We start from the raw sequence: 21,570 nt of genomic DNA, 5'->3' as shown, positions 1-21,570 counted from the left end.
ATGCCAAACTTTGTCATTAGCCTTCGAAAAATCACAAAAAACAAAACAGTATATTTCTTTTGTTTTTAGTGCATTTAAGATACAATCATAAATTTCTAATAAGTGATGCACTGTTGAATCTTTTGGCAAAAAACCTGATTGGTATTCATAGATAAGAACAGCATGCAATTTATCTAAAACATCCCAAAAACATTTTACACTCCAAAGAGATGATTTAATGAGTTTTATTGTCCCTCTGGTATCTTTTGCTCCTCTCTTATGCTCTTTTACTTTCCCAATGATACCAATTTTTGAGAATTTCAACCATAAATTACTGTAGTCTAAAAAAGAATAGCAAACAAACGATTCTTGCTGAAGAGGGGTTTATGAGAGAGAGTTAATTAACTAGACAGTGCATCAACGGTACAACTACCCGGTCGAAATCCAAACTGAGCACTAGTTATAAGGACATAGCTTAGCCTATCAGACCACAGTTAAAATCCCATATTGAAACTTGACGTGAACGATACGGCCAAATTACTAACTAAACTTATGCCCCCATAAATTACAGGATCAGACGAATCCCCATTTTGAAATCTGAAAGTTTTGTCAAATTTGAAGTATGTTTATTTTAGTTTGTGCTACTAACATTATTCGTTACCAATTGTACGACCTTTGAGGTTAACAGTATCAGATTGCTTTGAAAAAATTGTTACCATTTCATAAAACAATGATCATAATAGGCAATATCTTTCTCATTTTCAATAATCAACAGAAAAATAAATCAAACAAACAGCTATATTCATGATTATTTATTGATAATCCTGTCTTAGTTTTTAAAGATAACTTGTAAGTTTCAACAAGCCCTACATATTTTGTCAGCATTGAACAATCGGTTTTTAACCAATAATTAAAAAACATAGACATTCAAATCGTTATTTTGAAATACTTTACTTTAGTGCTTGTTCAGTGCTAGTTCAGATATGGATGACGTTATTTTAGTCATATTGTTGCTAATTGCTTTGGTAGACGGTAAGAACATTTATTTATTTGTTTAGAATCAACAATTATGTAATAGAATTTACAATAAATGTTATAATATGTCATTTAGTCTGTATGATTTAACTGTTTGACTGTCCCTCTGGTATCTTTCGTCCCTCTTTTAAAAGAATTTGCCTCACACTGGATGGGAACTATTTTTAATTATTGCGCATCTAAATAGATAAAAAGTCTGATTTGATCAAAACACTATCAACGTTAATGTATAACGCAAAATAATGTGTTGTTACATTCTGTCTTCGTGTTACTAGTTAAACACACGATTTTGATAACAGATGGTATTTTAAGCTTTAGTTTTGAATTTTCTCCTTTTATTGCATACCCATTCGTATATTCAATTTGACACATTTCGTTGTTTTTGTTGTATTTTGTCACTTTACTTACCTTTTTAATTGTGATTATTGACTCATTCTGTTGATAGAGGGGTTTTTTTACCTGCTGTTTATTTTTATTGATTGAATGTTGTTATTTTCAGATGTCTTAAATCTTGTTACATCCATTCCTGATACCAAGTAAAACATTACATTAATTCGTTAATTCATCACTTCATCTACAATATGATTTGGAAATGTAACTTGGAAAATACGATTCTTTATTAAACATTGACATAATGAATATATGTTTACTTAACCAAAGCCATAGAAACACAGAAAACAAATCGATTCTTCAAAACGAAACCTGATAAGTTTTTTAATGATAGAGGTCATTTGCATATTACTTAAATATAAAGGAAATAAATAGTTGTCGTTGTTTTAGCAAGAACAGATCATTAAGTTCAAATTCTATCAGACCACAGTAAAAATCCCATATTGAAACTTGACTTGAACGATACAGGCAAATTACTAACTAATTTTATGCCCTAATAGTTTACAGGATGCGACGGATCACCATTTTGAAAGCTGGAACAAATATTGTTACTGTTCGTTATTTCGGAATATAGAACGTTTTCAAAGTTTTTGTCAAATTTGAAGTATGTTTATTTTTTTTGTGTGTTCACTAACATTATTCGTTACCAATTGTACGACCTTTGAGGTTAACAGTATCAGATTGCTTTTAAACAATTGTTACCATTTCATAAAACAATGATCATAATAGGCAATATCTTTCTCATTTTCAATAATCAACAGAAAAATAAATCAAACAAACAGCTATATTGATGATTATTTATTGATAATCCTGTCTTAGTTTTAAATGATAACTTGTAAGTTTCAACAAGCCGCATTGAACAATCGGTTTTTAACCAATAATTAAAAAACATAGACATTCAAATCGTTATTTTGAAATACTTTACTTTAGTGCTTGTTCAGTGCTAGTTCAGATATGGATGACGTTATTTTAGTCATACTGTTGCTAATTGCTTTGGTAGACGGTAAGAACATTTATTTATTTGTTTAGAATCAACAATTATGTAATAGAATTTACAATAAATGTTATAATATGTCATCTAGTCTGTATGATTTAACTGTTTGACTGTCCCTCTGGTATCTTTCGTCCCTCTTTTAAAAGAATTTGCCTCACACTGGATGGGAACTATTTTTAATTATTGCGCATCTAAATAGATAAAAAGTCTACTTTTATCAAAACACTGTCAATGTTAATGTATAACGCAAAATAATGTGTTGTTACATTCTGTCTTCGTGTTACTAGTTAAACACACGATTTTGATAACAGATGGTATTTTAAGCTTTAGTTTTGAATTTTCTCCTTTTATTGCATACCCATTCGTATAATCAATTTGACATTTTTCGTTGTGTTTGTTGTATTTTGTCACTTTACTGACCTTTTGAATTGTAATTATTGACTCATTCTGTTGATAGAGGTTTTTTTGTACCTGCAGTTTATTTTTATTGATTAAATGTTGTTATTTTCAGATGTCTTAAATCTTGTTACATCCATTCCTGATATCAAGTTAAACATTAAATCGTTCATTCATCACTTCATCTACAATATCATTTTGAAATGTAACTTGGAAAATACGACTCTTTATTAAACATTGACATAATGAATATATGCTTACTTAACCAAAGCCATAGAAACACAGACAACAAATCGATTCTTCGAACGTTTTTTAATGATAGAGGTCATTTGCATATAAATTAAATATAAAGGAAATAAATAGTTGTCGTTTTTTAAGCAAAAACAGATCATTAAGTTCAAAAGGGTTTAAATGCTACAGTATATAGCATTCAAACGTTTAGTATAGGAGAGCAAATATGGATTTCGTATTATTCATATTTGTTATATTCCATTTAATCATAAATGTGAAATGTAGGTTAAATTGTACATAAAGATAATTCTATGTGAAACATATGTATTTCCATATATTATTCAAGAAAAGAAAGAAATAAAGGCAACAGTAGCATACCGCTGTTTAATAGTCATAACTCGATTAAGCGAAAACAAATCCGGTCAAAGACCAAAACCGAGGGAAACGCATCAACTACTAGAAGAAAACAACGGACAACAGAAACACTGAACTTCTACAAAAACAAACGCCAACACACATAGAAACAGACTATCTGATAACGACTGCCAAACGATTTTGCATTTTTCTTGTATTAAAGTTTTTAAATCTATACTTTCAAACTCAAAAGTGTATTTGAAAGCCGGACAATCTAGCAAGTATCTTAAGTGCTACAAATTTTATAATCTTCACTTTAATTCTTTTGAATTCCAGATTAGTATTAGCGATTTGGAAAAAAAAAATTAGAGCCGAATTCTAATTTCAAAAGTGAAAAAAAGACATTTGCTAATCAATTAATGTATCTACAAATGTAGTTTGTTTAACTTTTACCGCCGTAAAAAATATTTTAATAGATAAGATGTTACCTTCAATTTTTCTTTGTGAGATTAAAACATTGAATGATTTCGTTACCACAAATTACTTAAAACCTTTATTAATTTTTTCCGTTTTCTACAGTCAAACTTCAAAACCAAATCTGTGTATCTATGTAAGAATGGGTATAGACAGTTTGCGCTTCATTACCTATAACACGGTCGGACATTTACGCAACAAATTACTTTTTCAAATGTACTTATTTGACTTGACAATATTTTGACATCAGATATACGATCTCTTAAAAAGAAGTGATATAGATTTTTTATTATCAAACTACAACACCTAATATTTGGATACAAAATCACAGATAACAAGTATTACTCAATTTTGTTTTTCATTACAATACTTAGTTTTTCTATATACAAGTCATACAGGTATCTGAGCAGAAAAAAAAGTCTACGGATTTTTTTTGAATGAATTAACTAAGAGGGTAAACACCAGTATTAATGAACACAAGATAACAAGTCAAATGTTACTAAAAATTAATAGAAACTTAAACATTGAATACTTATCTAGTGGTATCTAAATAAAAATGTATAGGTCAATAGATCTAATCAGCTGATTATTCCTTGGGTAGTCAGTGGAGTGTACCAGGATACGTCAAGAGAATCTTGAACGCGTGATGGTTTTTGTTCTAAACAATATTTGATAAATAAAAATATAAAGATGAAAAAAAGCGAGCAAGCGAGACAAAAATAACTTTCTGGATAATAATACTAAATAATATAATACTATAAAACAATCGAGTGCACCGATTAAAAATTGACTGCCTAATGCAAATTAACAAGTACATAAACAAACTATATAACATCGTGAGTTTTCTCTCCTATACAGTCAATAATTATCATATGTATTAAGTTAATGTCTTTAATTTTACTTTGTCTATTGTAGTATTATAGATTTCAGCTTTTTTACATGTATCTTGTCTGATTGCCATATCCGTTTCACAGATGATAGCGGATATGTTCCTTATGTCGTAACTACAATCCCGTTCCCTTTTCACGTATGTGACCTACCGAATTAGTCTTATTACCGGGTTTGTACTAACATGAGCAACACGACGGGTGCTACATGTGGAGTAGGATCTGCTTACCCTTTCCGGCGCACCTGAATTCACCCCCAGTTTTTGGACGGGTTCTTGTTGCTTAGTCTTTATTTTTCGATGTTGTGTTTTATGTACTATTTTTTGTCTTTTTGTTTTTTAGCCATGGCATAGTCAGTTTATTTTCGATTTATGAGTTTTAATGTCACTCTGGTATCTTTCGCCCCTTTTCAAAAGATTCGAAATAGCTATTTTAAAGATGTTATGATGTTTTTAAAAAAAAGTCTCGATGTCTTCCAAAAAGCATAATTTAACAATTCAAAACAAATCAAGTTATATTTTAGTAAAGAGAGTCATCCGAAAATGAAAAAAAAAATTTAATTGTTACTGAAAACGGAGTTGGATCTATGGTATCGATGACACATAGAACATGTTTTTATTTATACATACTTTCAATTTGTAGCAATCAATATTTAATGATATCCTGTATTAATTTATCATCAAGCACACTTATTAATGTATTACAGGTCAGTCGTGTTTATATGGCTACTATCATTGTACAGGATATGATTGGTGTTGTCAAGATGGTTACGTTTGCACTGGGTCATCAACCTGTTTATCCGTTGGGTAAGTGCGGTAATTACATGAGATTTTGAGAGAAACTTTTTATCGTTTAAAGCGGGCATTATATGTCAAATTCATGTACAAAGATTTGACCCAAATTCTCATATTTTATCAAGGGGCCTCGGTAGCCGTTTGGTTTAACCTCTGTACCACTAGCATGCCAACACGTGCCAAGTGCACTCGACTTCAATCTTCATTTACTAGGAATATTACCAAAGCTCGATGGGTTCTCCCCGGACACACTGCTCCTCAACCAAGGAAAATAAATGAAAGATAAAAAACACCTGACCACCACGAAATAGCACATAAGGCTGAAAGTGGCGTAAAGCATCGATCACTTAATGACTCATATATTATTTATAACAAATTAAAAACAAACATCCAAATGACAAAAAGTATAAAAAAAAATAATCAACAATGCATGATCTTGCTATAATGTATCAGCATTTCGTACGTAGTTTAGACCAGACGCCACCTAAAATCCATCATGACATCTAAAGACTGTCAATTGTCATATAACCCGATATAAACATACATGTAAAAATTGATAGTGAGCACGTACAATACGATTGTTCTTGTGGTGTTTGATATCATGTTATAGGGTTACAATATATGTTAGTCGTCGTTTTACCATGTTGACATTCTTTTCTTTTAAATGAATGAGCCACCTAAAGAACACATGCGCACCCATCACGCCTGATAGGTGCATGTATACGGATTCCAATGAGTTGAATTATTATCTTGCAAGTTAAATACACAGTTATATTTTGTTAGCTTTATTTGACGAAATTGAAGAAACTAACTGTAAATTGCTTATTTCAAAAATGTAAGCTAAATTTGCAATTTCAGCAGTGGAAAATTCTAAAAAATTGATTGTTACTTGGTGCATTTTATATCCTTTGAAGTTATGTTTTATTTAATTATGCTTTTACTTGTTGAATAAGCACAACATATGAATAAACGAAAAGAATAGCAGTGGTAAACGTATCAAAGACACCTTTGTGGTATTCATACTCATATGGTCCGTTCCGTTAATAATCAAATGAGTATATTTTATATCGTCATGACCATATGCGTATGGTCAAAAAATCATATGATCATGAATATATACAAAAGTAAATTAACAAAACAATCGAACTCCAAGGGAAATTCAAAAAACGGAAAGTCTTTTATCAAATGGCAAAATTAAAAGCTTTAACACATCTAACGAATGGAAAACAACTTTCATATTCCTGACCACGTGGTACTGGCATTTCCTTATGTAGAAAATGATGTATTAAACCTGGTTTTATAGCTAGCTAAACATCTCACTTGTATGACAGTTGCTTAGAAATTCATTATATTGACAACAATGTGTGATCAAAACAAACAGACATATTCAGCAAAATTTAGTCTTAGATGCATGATCTTTTTTAATTAGTTGTTAGTGGCTTTGAACTAGCTGTCAGTAACTGCGAGTACTCTCAGATCTGTTCTTAGTGTCTTTTTGTTGTTGGGATATACAAGTACCCGGCCACGTCCACTCTGTGTTTTTGTTAGATGTATTTCTATTTGTATCCATCTGATAAGTTAAGCCTTTTTCAACTGATTTTTATAGTTTGTTCTTATGTTGTACTGTTACACCACTGTCACAGGTTAGGATGAGGGTTGGGATCCCGCCGCCACATTCTGTATGTATGTGCCTGTCCCAAGTCAGGAGCCTGTAATTCAGTGGTTGTCGTTTGTTGATGTGTTACATAATTGTTTCGGTTAATGTTTTTGTACATAAATTAGGCCGTTAGTTTTATCGTTTGAATTGTTTTACATTTGTCATTTCAGAGCCTTTTATAGCTGACTATGCGGTTTGGACTTTGCTCATTGTTGAAGGTCGTACGGTGACCACTAGGTGTTAATTTCTGTGTCATTTGGTCTCTTGTTGAGAGTTGTCTCATTGGCAATCATACCGCATCATCTTCTTTTATATAATAGGTAAAATGTAAAAAATTAGGGTACAATAGTCAACATTGTAATATAATCTTAATCACTATAAAACAAATAACTGTTTCAACAAGAACTCAAAATTGACCATAGCACAAAGGTAGGAGATATAAATACCGATCCATGTCATAAGTATATAATCAAAAATGGATGCACAGTAAAGTTAAAAATATACAAGGACAAAAAAACTTTAACACGTAATTAAGATGATAAACAATGTAAGTACCTTGGATCAATACTTCAAGACCAACATATTTATCAATGAGGTCATGGCATCTTCCAATGAACTTTTTTAGAAACAGAACGAGACGTTCCTTAACAAGACCTTGTCTCATCAACTTTCTGCTCAGACACTGGTGACATTTATAATAATGTGAGAGGTAGCTGCAACCTGGTTGATAAATATTCCGTATCAACTTCACAAATAATACACGATGGTCTTGGAGTATATATTCTAGATACTTACGTTTTTTATTATCTTGATAGCGTGTTATAGTATACTTTCATTTGTCTTTGTAATTGGTTTTTTTTACTGTTTAGTCTATTTTTGTTAATATCAATTTGACGTGGCGTGGTACTTATACATCCGGTCATTGTGTTAATGTGCTATGGTAAATTTTTGTATTCTTGTCTTTCGCTTTTGCTAATGGGATTTGTCTATATGCCTATTTGTGTTTCTTTGTTGACATATTTGTTTGTTTTTATAGTGATTAAGATCATAACACAATATGTTGACTGCTGTACCCCTATTTTTGACATGTTTACCTATTAAATAGATATAAAAAGATGTGGTATGAGTGCCAATGAGACAACTCTCCATCCAAGTCAAAATTTGTAAAAGTAAACCATTAAAAGTCAAAGTACGGTCTTGAACACGGAGCCTTGGCTCACACCGAACAGCAAGCTATAAAGGGGCCCAAAAATGAATAGTGTAAAACCATTCAAACGGGAAACCAACGGTCTAATCTATATAAACTGTCTGTTTTTTTTGTACACACATCGTTGTCAATAATGGAATTTCATTCTACTGTTATACACGTGAACGGTTTAGCTAGCTATAGACATGGTTCAATACACTATTTCTACAAAATAAAATGCCTGTACCAAGTCAGGAATAGGACTATCCATTCGTTTGTGTGTTTCAGCTTTTGATTTTATCAATTAATAAGGGAGTTTCCGTTTTGAATTTTCTTCGGAGTTCGGTATTTTTGATATTTTACTTTTGAATACCAAATGAGTTGAGAAATGTATATCCCATATGCTGGTGAAGCTAGTATATTACTACTATAGTGGGGAAAATGTATAATTTCAAAATTAAAATCGTTTTGCATGTCATAGATTCTTGTATTGAGATAACCACTTATGTCAAATTTGTGGAATAAGTCTAAAAATGAGAAAGAGGAAGCCGTGTCTGGTGTTTCTTTAATTTCTGTAGCTAGTTTCGGATGATATATTAGTGTAACTCAATCAGAAAAGTTTGGATTGTTAATGGAAATAATATCGTCAATATATCTGAATGTAATATTAAATGATCGGGCTTCTTTAATTTCTCAATTTTGATAAGTGTTTGAAGGAACTCCGAGTCATATTAAAATAAGAAGAGGTTGGCAAGGAAAGACACACACATTTCGTCCCCATAGGGATGCCGATAACTTGCTGAAATAGTCTACCATCAGATCTACGTTCAGCATTATATGTTGTCAATGAGAAACTACAGCATACTGATCACTAGTTTCTCTGTGTAGTAAACAATTGTACAACAATGAACGTCATGTTAAAAAAAACGAATGACGACGAAAAGATAAACAAGTACAAAAAATCCTACATTGAGCAATGTGAACCCAGAAAACATTGAAAAGGGGGGGGGGAGGGGGGTCTCATCTGCTCTGGAAGTGTACGCAGATCCTTTTCTACTAGTGACACTCGTCATGTTCCCTATAGTAAGTACAGATTCGATAATATATCTCATTCTGTGATGTCGCCATCGGGAAAATGAAGACATGATCTGATAACGACAATTGGTATATATGCATGGTCATATGTAACACAGACATTTCATGACGGAATTCATGATTGAAAATATAGACGCGTCAAGAGACGCTTTGCACGTCACATGTTGCCTATATTTTTTTTTAGAATTGTCAATGGTGACCAAAGTGGGCATGCAATATCATAATTCTAATGACAATCAGTATATAAATGATTTAACCCAACTGTTAGAAAGAACGGTCTGGTTAAACAAAAGACTATGATATTACTTTTGTCAGCTTCTGTGACAATACACGTCATTTGGGAGTAAGAATAAGGAGTGCGCAGAGCCAGAATGATTTGATTTGATTTGATTTGTTATTTGTTAAATAAATCTGAAACAAGGTGTCGGTACACAAGAGGTTAATATTTATAACATATTAACACAGATTCATTCGAAATATGCATGTAAATGTCGCATCTGGATTACGTTAAAGATGATACACAGAATAAAGGTGTTCACTCTAAATTAGATTTACGCACAAATAGCGTTGATGTAGCATCTCAGATGCATCGCTAACGTCTAGAGTGAAGTACATGAATTTAGAAAACATGTGTTAAATGGGTCATGTTCAACAAAAACTATGTACTGGAATTTTCCCTTATATATATATCATGTTACATGTTATAACCACATTAAACTCGTTTAAAAATGAAAACATAACTCATGCAGTAAAGTTAAATGAATAGACAAAGGAGCACACAGAAAACACAGAAAAAAGCATAAAAAGCATAGCATATGTATTAAGTCGCAAGTAACATCACTGTAAATAAAACAAATAACATTTATCCAGCCATCAAAAAAGCAAATCAGGATACAAACCAAAATATAAAAAAGCATATCACAAGGAATGCAGTAAAGATCCCGAGACAGATTTATCAAAATGCAAGCAAGGCGACAATCATTCTTAAAAGCCATCTTCAAACTGTAATGACACATTAAAGATTTGACTGACACCGAAATCCGAAATGCTACAAAAAAAGGGATTTTAGATTTAATCAAAATACACTAAAATAGCATTTTCAAATATATTGGAAATAAAAATGATTTTTTGGAAGGTGGACTTAAGATGACTGACAGTGATGCTTACATAAAATCACTGCATATCAGCTGGATTCTCAAATTAAGTGAAGATAAAATTGATAATTGGACAATCATTCCAAAAATTAAAACTAAGGTTAAAGTTGTAAATGACTTAAAAATTATGTACAAGACAATAACTTCCTTAATGAGCACTTGAGAAGTTTATAAAATGTTCACACTAAAAGAAAGTCGTGAAAAACCAAATGGCTTTCTTATGTGGGAAAAATTTAAATTCTAAGTTCAAAAACAATTTTGTTTTTATTTTTCAATATCTCACTGATAATAGATTGAAAATATTCAGATGGAAACTTATTCACTACATTCTGCCATGTAATGAACTTTTAAAAAAGTGGAAAATTACCGAGGACAACTTATGTAAGCATTGTTAAGAAAAAGAAAACTATGAACACTTTTTTGTCAATTGCGCACTTTCTAAATATAGTTATGCAATTAATGAACTCCCTTGGTATAAACAAAGACATTATAAGTCTTGAAAATTTAGTAACAGGGTACAAAATTGAAGAACCAGCATACTTTGAACTAATTACATACTAACAATAATATCCTTTTCAATATATAAAGCACATTATGTCTCAGAAAAGAAGACAAAAAAAATAAACATTTTAAAATTTTTTCAGAAAGTAATTTAAGATATTATTGAAATGAACAATTTTAATAACAAAAAATAACAGTAAGATAATTCTAAAAACAAATAGATTCATTGATAGGTATCAAATGAATCAGAATTAAATCTATTTTAGATGTTTTGAAACAATACTTATATAGCAAGTACAGAACACTGTATGCAAAATTGTTAATTGTGAACAAGCCAAATATATTTATGTTTATTCACAGGTTCCACCATGCATGTCGGCATGTGTCCAAGATATGTTTGTAAGCATGTTCAACCATGCATGAGTGACGACATGTAACATACGATATTTTTAGATTTCATAATGAGTGATTCACAAACATTATACAAAAAAAGATATACATGTATCACTACGATTATTAATTTATAGTGTAGAGAAATATTGTGTATTCTCAGATGAATAACTTAACTTGTGCAATACATATACACGTCAGCATACAAAAGATTAGTAGAAAAAAACTTGTTTACTCACCAAATTTTATCAAATAAGTTAAATCCTGTTTATAATAAGAATATTTAGACACATTCGAGGTCATCCGATAGCGCACATGTTTGCTGAATTAGCACTGTGCCCAAATTTTAAATGAAACACGGATCATATGATCATATGATCATATCGATAACGGAGTGGATTGCGGAAAAATTATGTTTAAAAAAAGGAAAGAAAAAACAAAAGATGTGTATGTGTATTCACAATGATTTATTAAATATATTTGTGAAATTAATTATATTATAGATACTAATATTATGAATAAAGTATATCTTACCAAATAGTGCTTCCCTTAACTATTAGGTAAACTAACATGAGGAATACTAAGTTATAAGCTGTAAACTTAGTAGGTTGTTACAGCTAATATGCAATAAAGATATTGTTACGTTAAAATAAAAATAACAAAAAGGAGGCACTTACTGGCTTGTTGTTGCCTTTCTCTACAAAACCATTGTTTTATGGAGAAGTGCTACTTGAGCTTTTCAAGACGATCTTGAAATGTTCATAATGATATAAATAGTTCTACAACTCAAATTATCAGACAATGATTGTTTTGTGACTTATTTGCTCGTTTGAGTACCCTTGACTAACTTGAAATTTATTCTATTTTCAGAGCAATAGTCGGAGCCTGCATTGGAGCTATAGCTGGTCTAGTTTTTTTCATCGTCCTCATATATAAACAATTTTTGTATACAGTAATGAACACGTATAGTTCTACATCCTGTTGAAACCTTTGATGGCATGCTTTTCCAAGACTATTTAAGACGTGTTTACACTAAATTCGTTGGATGTGTACAACTATTGATGTGTCTGTTTAAAGTAAGGCCTGAAATTCAGTGGTAAACGTTGGTTGCTGTCTTTCATGTTTGTGGTTTTTATAGTCCAACGCATAAATCAGGCTCTCGTTTTACTCTTTTTACTTATTTCACATTTTGTCATATCAGGTACTTTCATAGATTATAGTACGATATGGATTTTGCTCATTGTTGGTGACCTAATGTCATTTTCATCCTCGGATTTTGGACTGTTGTGGAAAGTTGGTTCATTATACTACACTCACATACTTATAAAACAAAAATAAAACTTTAAAATAAAAATAGAAATACTGGCCACATTCAACCTTAATGGTAAAAATAATTAATAGCCAAAATCAAAGATGTGATATTAAATTGCCAAATTGTTTAACACCTTTATAAAAAAAATCAAATAAAAAATCTGGATTTATTTTTCACAGCGAAGAAAGGCACAGTTGGAACTGTTGTAACACATCCGGGTGCCCACGCCATAGGAGTTGGACAACAACAGTATGGGCAGCCAGTTTATGGACAACCGCCTGTATACGGTCAACCACAGTACGGACAACCAATGTACGGTCAACCACAATACAATCAACCACAGTACGGACAACCTAGCGGTTTTGCACAGCCAGACCCGAACCCAGCGTATCCACCCACTAAACAATAACGTTTATGCTACAGCTACTGTTTCAGAAACTAAACGTTTTTTTTTATTGTGTGGATTTACTTGTATTTGTTACCTTTTCAGAGTAAAGAAAATTCAAATATGATACTTGATTGAATACTGTACATGAAGTATTTTATCAAAACAGTAAAGAGTACAATAAAGAATTAATGAATGTTAAAAAAAATCAAATATGGAAATATCATTCTGTTACAGGCCATGTTATTCATAAATAACTGAAAAAGTAAGAATAGTTAAACATATTAAACATAAAAGTTCCAATCTACACTTTCTTTTAACTGATAGCTTGAAGAGAGATTTTATACAGTATATGTGTGTATACCAACTAATTTAATGATAGCTTGAAGAGAGATTTTATACAGTTTGTGTATGTATACCAACCAATTTAATGATAGCTTGAAGAGAGATTTTATACAGTATGTGTGTGTATACCAACCAATTTAATGATAGCTTGAAGAGAGTTTTTATACAGTATGTGTGTGTATACCAACTAACTTAATATTAAAGTAAGAACAGGTAAACACAGGTTTTGATGCAATTGTTTACACTTTTTTTAAAGGACATTAGATGCCAAATTTGTGATCATCGCATTGGTTCAATATACTAAAACGTATATAATAATCATAAAAGCCCCATTGGAAAGAATTAACCATGCTTAGAATCGTAAAATATCAACATATTTGCTTATATATTCTTCATTGAATTCTAGTGGAAAGTTACTTATCATTTGACTTGAAAGCTTTCATGAGTTTTGATATACAAAAACATAGAGATCACTTATCAGAACAATCAGCATCCTATTGGGTGTACATCAACCAAAGAATTTAGCAAATGAAAGGTTCTACAAACTTTGCAGAGACAGATTAGAAGATAAATGACACATTCTAGACAAGTTTTTGATTTAAGATGATAATATCAAATCGGTAATATACATTGTATTTATTTAATCCAGATGGTAAATGCCACCATATATATTATTATCTGAGTCAAGTTTTTGAATTTATTTAAAACACTTCATCTGAGTTGGCCTAACATAATTGATAGAAGTACAACATTATGTGTACATATGGTTATAACATTGGGTATTTGTTTTTTACTAGTGGTGTATTATGTTAGATTTACATTACTTGTCATGTTGTATATGTTGTATACTTGGAAGACGTATCATTATATATTATTTATGCAAAATTTTTTTTCTTCAAATTACTGTATATTCAGAAATAGTTGTAAAGCTTTTATTAATGCAAATATACGAATGGGTGAGTATCGATATAATGAGTATTCGAATTCTATGGAAATCTTGCAATTCTTAAATTGTATGTACGTAGCACGGTAATTTTGAAATTCCACCCGTTCATTTTTAAGGTAGATTGGGGGTGGGTGGGGTTTGGGTTGGGGGGTGGGGGGGGGGTCTAATTAAAATCTATTGATTTTTTAAATAATATGTCAAAATGTAGTTTAAAACTTTTTTTTTTTTAACTATAATAAAAAGTATGGGTTACCAGGCTTTTTTCACGCTACAGGTTGTGCAAAATTGTCAGATTTTGTATAGATTATTCATGGAAAACGAAATTTTGAGTTATAAAAAGAAAACTACACCATAGAATTTTAAGAAGAAATATGAGAAGATAGCTTGAACAATATGCTTTCAGAAAAAAAAGAAGGGAAAATTTGGGTCACCTGGCTCGTTTATTCGCTTAATAATAACATAGGTTAATTAACATGACATTCTATTATCATTGTAAATTTAAAAGAGTTACCTCCATTTTTATCTGAGTTATCTACCCTTATGTGGAAAAGTAGACAAAATAAATCAAACAAAAATGTTCTGTTTTTGTTTGTTTGTCAAATACAACCGTAAATATGACAAAACACACAATCTACTATATTAACATAAGAAGTCTTAAAAATGAAGTATATACTACTCTCAAAATTTGATCTAGATCAAGACCGATTATAGTCTGCTATTTCAAAATCCAAGATGGAGGAAGACACTTCAGCTACCTTAATTTGTTACAGTGCAATTCAACAATTGAATGTTTGAAAATTGAATTCGATCTATGCAACTAAGTAATTCAAAAATTCATCATTTCTTCCTTCATGGTACATTTGCGACATGTACTTTCATAATTTGTACATTTGTGACATTTACTTTCGTAATTTGTTCATTTGTGAGATGTATATTTGTAATTCGAAATTTTAGTATGTCAATTGGCGTCTTGCATTTATGTAATTTTAAAAAGTGTATACTTCAGATTAATACTTGTAAATAGACATTTTGCTGACGTGAATAAACGATCAACATTTGTTCATCGATATCATTATATAAGACTCTTTCTATTATCGTATATATGTCGGAACCAGTAAAAGAGACAAATGAATTCCTCTTGAATTTTATAGATAAAAAGTTTGTAGTTAGTGTTTGTCTGATTTACGATTCGCATAATCTGTAATCTGCAGCGATAATTTTTTTTTAATCTAAGCGGTAACCATTATACATTCCGTTAATTATAGCGCTTGTATCGACTAACCTCTGATTAGCCAAATGTGAAGACAGTTGTATGCGTACAAAAAGAAAGGTGAACAATACCAAATGTATGTTTGAACTCATAAATCGAAAACAAACTAACAATGCCATGGCACAAACAAACTAACAAAAAAAGACGAAAAGACAAAAACAGTACATAAAACACAATTATGAAAACTAAAGACTGAGCAACTGGGGTGATCCTAGGTGTTACGGAAGGGTAACCTGCTCTACATGTGGCACCCGTCATGTTGCTCACGTCAGTACAAACCCAGTGACTCGATAGGTCACATTTGAGGAATTCCTTAGATTATTTTATCAAGCAGTTGATGTAATATGATTTACACACGAAAACGATGTTGTTTGGGGCTTTACCTGCAGGGAGAACAACACGGAGGTAGGAAAGGTTTTTATCAATATCTGGGTCTTAAAAGATCGATGTGGCTGCAACCAACATTTAAGGACGATGTATACACAGGAAGCACTGAAGTACTTACAGCCTATATATATTAGTAATATTGTGTTTACTCACTACCATTAGTCTCTTTCACATCACACAATTTACAGAAAACAAATAGTTGTGTATTTTCATATATATTTTCATTTATTTCAACTGTTAATTCCATGGTAGTTACAGCATATGCAGAACTTTAAAACTTAGAAATCCAGTGCTCGCCACGATACAAACGGACAATTAAGCCCCCCTTTGTAAACAAAATGACACCCCTCCCTATATAAACTTATGAGAGTGATGATATTTATTATCTTCTTCATATAAGAAACTCAATTATTCGAAATATTGTGAGAAAGTTATTTTTTTCAGTGGTGCATAATTGAAATGAACCTGCAGAGATAATTGTAAGTGTAATAAAAAATTAAATTACGACCATTTCAACCGCCACAAACACCATCAAAAGCTAAAAAAAAACCAAACAAATATATATATATATATATATATATATATATTATATTATCTAAGGACAAATTGTTCAGAAAAATTCCTAACATTTGTCTTAGCTGCATAATTTATATACATTTATATAAATCAATTCTTAGCAAGACTGGATCATCAAGGGTGGAATGAACAAACTTAATTGACGTCCGAGAACATCTTAAGCTGATACAAGCAAATATTAAATTAAGCACAACAAAAACGAAACACAGTCTTCCTATAACGAAACACTGTACCAAAACTTTCACGAAAGCAAAAACAGACACAAAACTTACCTTTGAAAAGGAGAGGCGAAAACGACCAACGGAACATTCAAACTCATAAGTAAAAAATAAACTGACAACGCCATGGCTAAAAAAAAAAAGACAAACAAACACCCATCAGTACACAACACACAACATAGAAAACTAAAGACTTAGCAACACGAACCCAATAAATAGATGGGTGTTCCAGAAGGGTACGCATATCCTGCTCCACATGTGACATTTGAACCATGTTAAAAGAAAGCAAATTTAGAACTTGCTCTTGTCCGTTCTTTACTGATTTGTCACACCTAACATAAAGTGCACTTATCTTGAATTGAAATTGCTTCGCCTTTATTTGCAAATACGTTTGTATGCATTTCTGAATGCGGAATTTTCCCAACAATAATGTAGAAGGTACTAGATAAAACAACAAGCAGATAGAAAACAAAGGTCAATTTTTGAAAATGTACTCATCAGCAATCCTTTTAGGACGTCACTAAAAGATTCAAATTTGATTTTCGACCATGTTCAACGAAAACATATCGCACTTGCGTTAATTGAATGTTTTTTTTAATCTAATAGCATTCTGTCTTTGATATATAGTTTTCAAAACATTGCGTTCTTTGATTCCAAGTCTAAACTGGGTTTTAATCTAGGAGCTTAAATCAAAGTTTGGCAACAATTTTGAACAATGTAATTAATTTACTTTGAAGTACACAGGATTTTCAAGATAAATTATCCTTCTCATTTAAAAAAAAGTATGAATAAAAATACAGAACTTAAAGGTAAATCCAAAAATGGGACGTCTAGAGGAACTGACAAAATCGAACTAAGAAATATAGATTCCAACAAGTGTGTTACGATATTTCTCCACTCGAGACAGATCAATTTTAATATTCAAAGCGCGAGGTTTGCCGAGCTTTTTAAATAATTAAAATTAAACTGTTGAGAGTGGGGAAATATTGTAATACACGAGTTAAAGTGTTGGAATCTGTTTCTGTAATGATTTTTATTCATCCTTTTTAAAGATTTGCAAAAAAATTGTGTTATTTACATATGAAGTCATCAGGCATGGTCGCCTTTTTTCGAGACGTCACAATAAGAAAATTCAGAAGAAATCAAGAAATGTTGACGTCAAAATTATATTTCGACCAATCATTTGCCGAAAACAGATATTCCACTAGTGAGGAGAAATCTTTTTCTCACACCGATCCGGAAATGTTAAAATAGCCCAAAAATAGAGAAACACTATTTTTGTAAAACATTCAAGACTTTATAGATAAATATAGACATGGAAGATTAAGGATTAATAAAAGGAGATTTTAACGATATTTTATCAGAAAAGATACAAAATATATGATTTAAATTTGATAAACCTGTCTCCGAGCTTAAAGAATTATCTACATCCTTGTTTATACTGAAATAAAATAAAAATGCTCCTCTTGTGATACAGTATTATACCAATTATTATTCAATTCGCTGACCGTAATAGTGTATCTTTAAATTTACAAATGTCGAGAAATAATAAAGGACGTGGTAACTGGAAATTAAATAGTAGTGTTTTAGACGACGAAGTTTGCCTCAAAATAATAAACAATCTTATAAACAACTATAAAGTTAAAGCAAATAATTAAACAAATCTAGCTTTTCATGGTACAATTTTAAAATAGAGATTGTGCAATTTAGTTCTGTAAATTGAAAGCCCTTAATAAAAAAGATTTAATGAGTGTGTTAGCAAATCAAATAATACAACTAAATAATGAAATTCATATAAATAATTATTTATATTACACTTTGATAAAAACTTAGTGAGACCAAAGCATTTTCATTATAACATACATCAGGAACGTGAAAGATATGACAAGAAGGGCACAAATAATAGCCAACGTTGTGCAACGTACGTAAACTTTCCTCTTTTTTTAACACGAAAACTTTACTTATGTGAGTTGAAACTTACCTTTCTTTATAAAAAAAAAGGCAAAAAATACCAGGGAGATATTCAAAATCATAAGTCAAAAATAAACTGACAACGCCATGGCTAAAACTGAAAAAGACCAACAGACAAACAATAGTACACAAAACATAACATAAATAAACTAAAGACTGAGCAACACAAACCCCACCAAAAACTGGAGGAATTAACCCGGTAGTAACTGTAATTCGGTAGCTCACATTAAGGAAAAGGGGACGGACGGGATTGTAGTTATGACATTAGGAACATATCCGTTATCATTTGTGAAACGGATATTCGATAACGGTCATCCAACTCGTGATGGCGTCCGTAAAACTTACAAAGGAATGATCTCAACTTCACCACTGTGAACTCTTTGTTTAATAGCCTCCTTTTGAGCAGCAAACCTCAATCAACAAATTCATGATAGGAAATACAAGCCGTGGAATATCTTATCAACTTAGAAATATATATACAACTGGGAGATATATATTTCGAATGCATGCGCTGCTGGAATGTTGCTACATAGAAATGGAAAGTTCACAGTTGGGAAGCTTAAATCATCACATTTTGACGTTTAGTTTTGTCTCTAGATGTAGGTCAAGATATGAGACAGACTTAACTGTATCTGTTGTTTCCTTTGTCACAAGGTGATGGGATAGATGCGTTCAACATAATCACCAAACTTTTAATTATTTAGTGAGAGAACATGATCTAAATTGCGGAACGTAAATTTAAAGGATACTTCTTTTCTTTCTTCTTAAGAAGTTTCTGTATGAAGTCAGCCTCATATGATTGAAGGAACAAGTCGGCAAGTCAGGGGCAAAGTTTGTTCCCTTGGAATGCCAATTGTTTGTTGAAAAAAAGCATCACCGAAACGTAACAAATATGTTGTCAATGAAGGAATCATGCATCTTGATAATGTCAGTTTCAGAAAATCTGGTGTTTGATTCAGAGTGATTTTTTACAAAGTACGACTTATCCCTTCATAAGACAAGATACTGATATCCACGTTGGATTCTTTTTTATGAAACAAAACAGAACCAACTGTTTAAGTTGTCTTTTAGGTTGGAATGGGGAATGGTTGAATAAAGTGTTGAAAAGTCAAATGTTTTAATTCTATTGAAAGATTAAAGAATCTTAGTATATTCTCTTAAAGATATTCAGAATATTTGTTTTAGTAAAAATGCCTTTTGTGATATTAGACCAATTGTTATTCAATTCACTGTCCACAATATTCTCCACATCTGATTCACGCCACCTCTAGAATATATTCTTTCACATTAATTTTGAAGCCCTAATACAGTGATAAACTTCTTCATATTTGGTAGAAATGCCAAAGGAACATAGAATAGACCTAAGATTACCCAGGATTTACTCTTTAAGTAAGTGTCGTGGTGGTATATGTTGAGTTTCCAAGTGAATTGTCAATACCTAATTCATTTATCAAGCAGTTTATGTAATGTTATTCAGTACACATGGACTTATCAAAATTGACTTAGCACACTTTTTTCAGCGCGAAATACATTCAGTTTTCTATCCACGTATGTAATGATATTCAGTGATCGGTTAACTTGATCATGTACATTTGCCTTCATCAGTTGAGGTGAAAAAAGTAAGATAACAAAAATACCAAACTCCAAGGAAAATGCTGAACGGAAATTCCCTTATCTAATGACAAAATCAAATGCAGAAACACAATAAACGAATGGAAAACAACTGTCAGGAAACAGTATGCAAAACACTTCAAGTTGATTCAAACTTAGACCGCCTAGAGATCTAACTTTAATAGATAAAATTGAGAATGGAAATGGGGAATGTGTCAATGAGACACCAACCTGACCAAAGAGCAGGAAACAGACGAAGAATTTGCAAGTGAAAACGAAAAATCCAACTGATGTTCATATTGTCTAGTTACTAGTAAAAATAGGTATATTAAAACATACATTAACAGTCTATCGAACTTTATACTGCACTCGTTCTATTTGAGCAGTCAAAATGTGTTGATTGTATATTTCTATGTCATATACAGTCACTGACCCGATATCACCTTTCCTAATGAATATTTAAATAGTAGTTGCCGGAACTATAATTAATTATTGATGACCAATGTAAACAACGAAGCGTGGAACAACTCAAATTTATTTATTTTACAATTGTTGGAAAAACATATTTCACTTGTTAATATTTTTAGGTTATAAAACCTATAAATTATTATCTTTATGCTTATTGTTGATATTTTAGTCCATACTCAAACGAATTAATTCACCATCGGATTTTTTTCAACAGATCCATTTCATTGTGTTATAATATTACTCCGTAAGTTATGAGGCCCTTTTAAAGGGGGATTTTTTCCCAATATTTAAATCAAATAAATAACAATAACACAATAAACAATTGAACCTCGCATTTCTCCGTTTCTAAGCCTCATCCTTATATCTTTGACATGTCAGTACACTATTATTGTCTATTTGTTTGTCCTAAGTTCTAGATAATCTAGCTAGTCAAAGACCATTTTGCTGGTAATTATAAATTGTAATCATAATATCAATCAGAGAAGTTTCCATACGGCTAATTTTGTCTTTTCAATTCAGGGGGAATATTTTCTAAATGTTACTTATTGTTAATTGGTTAATTAT

General features: G+C 31.2%; 1 protein-coding gene across 1 annotated transcript in view; it reads left to right on the top strand.

The window, feature by feature from the left end:
* Nucleotides 1–2,341: 2,341 nt before the first annotated feature.
* Nucleotides 2,342–21,570, top strand: part of LOC127737308 (uncharacterized) — a 160,941-nt gene continuing 141,712 nt past the window's right edge. The window contains exons 1-2 of the mRNA XM_052247897.1: nt 2,342–2,407; nt 5,447–5,546. Of these exons, the coding sequence (XP_052103857.1) occupies nt 2,359–2,407; nt 5,447–5,546 (149 nt within the window). The 5' untranslated portion in view covers nt 2,342–2,358. The remainder of the gene's footprint in view (nt 2,408–5,446; nt 5,547–21,570) is intronic.

The sequence above is a fragment of the Mytilus californianus genome, unplaced genomic scaffold, assembly GCF_021869535.1.
Source record: "Mytilus californianus isolate M0D057914Y unplaced genomic scaffold, xbMytCali1.0.p SCAF_4, whole genome shotgun sequence".
NCBI lineage: Eukaryota > Metazoa > Mollusca > Bivalvia > Mytilida > Mytilidae > Mytilus > Mytilus californianus.
Note: the sequence above shows the minus strand (reverse complement) of the source record. Positions and strands in the feature narration are given on the sequence as shown.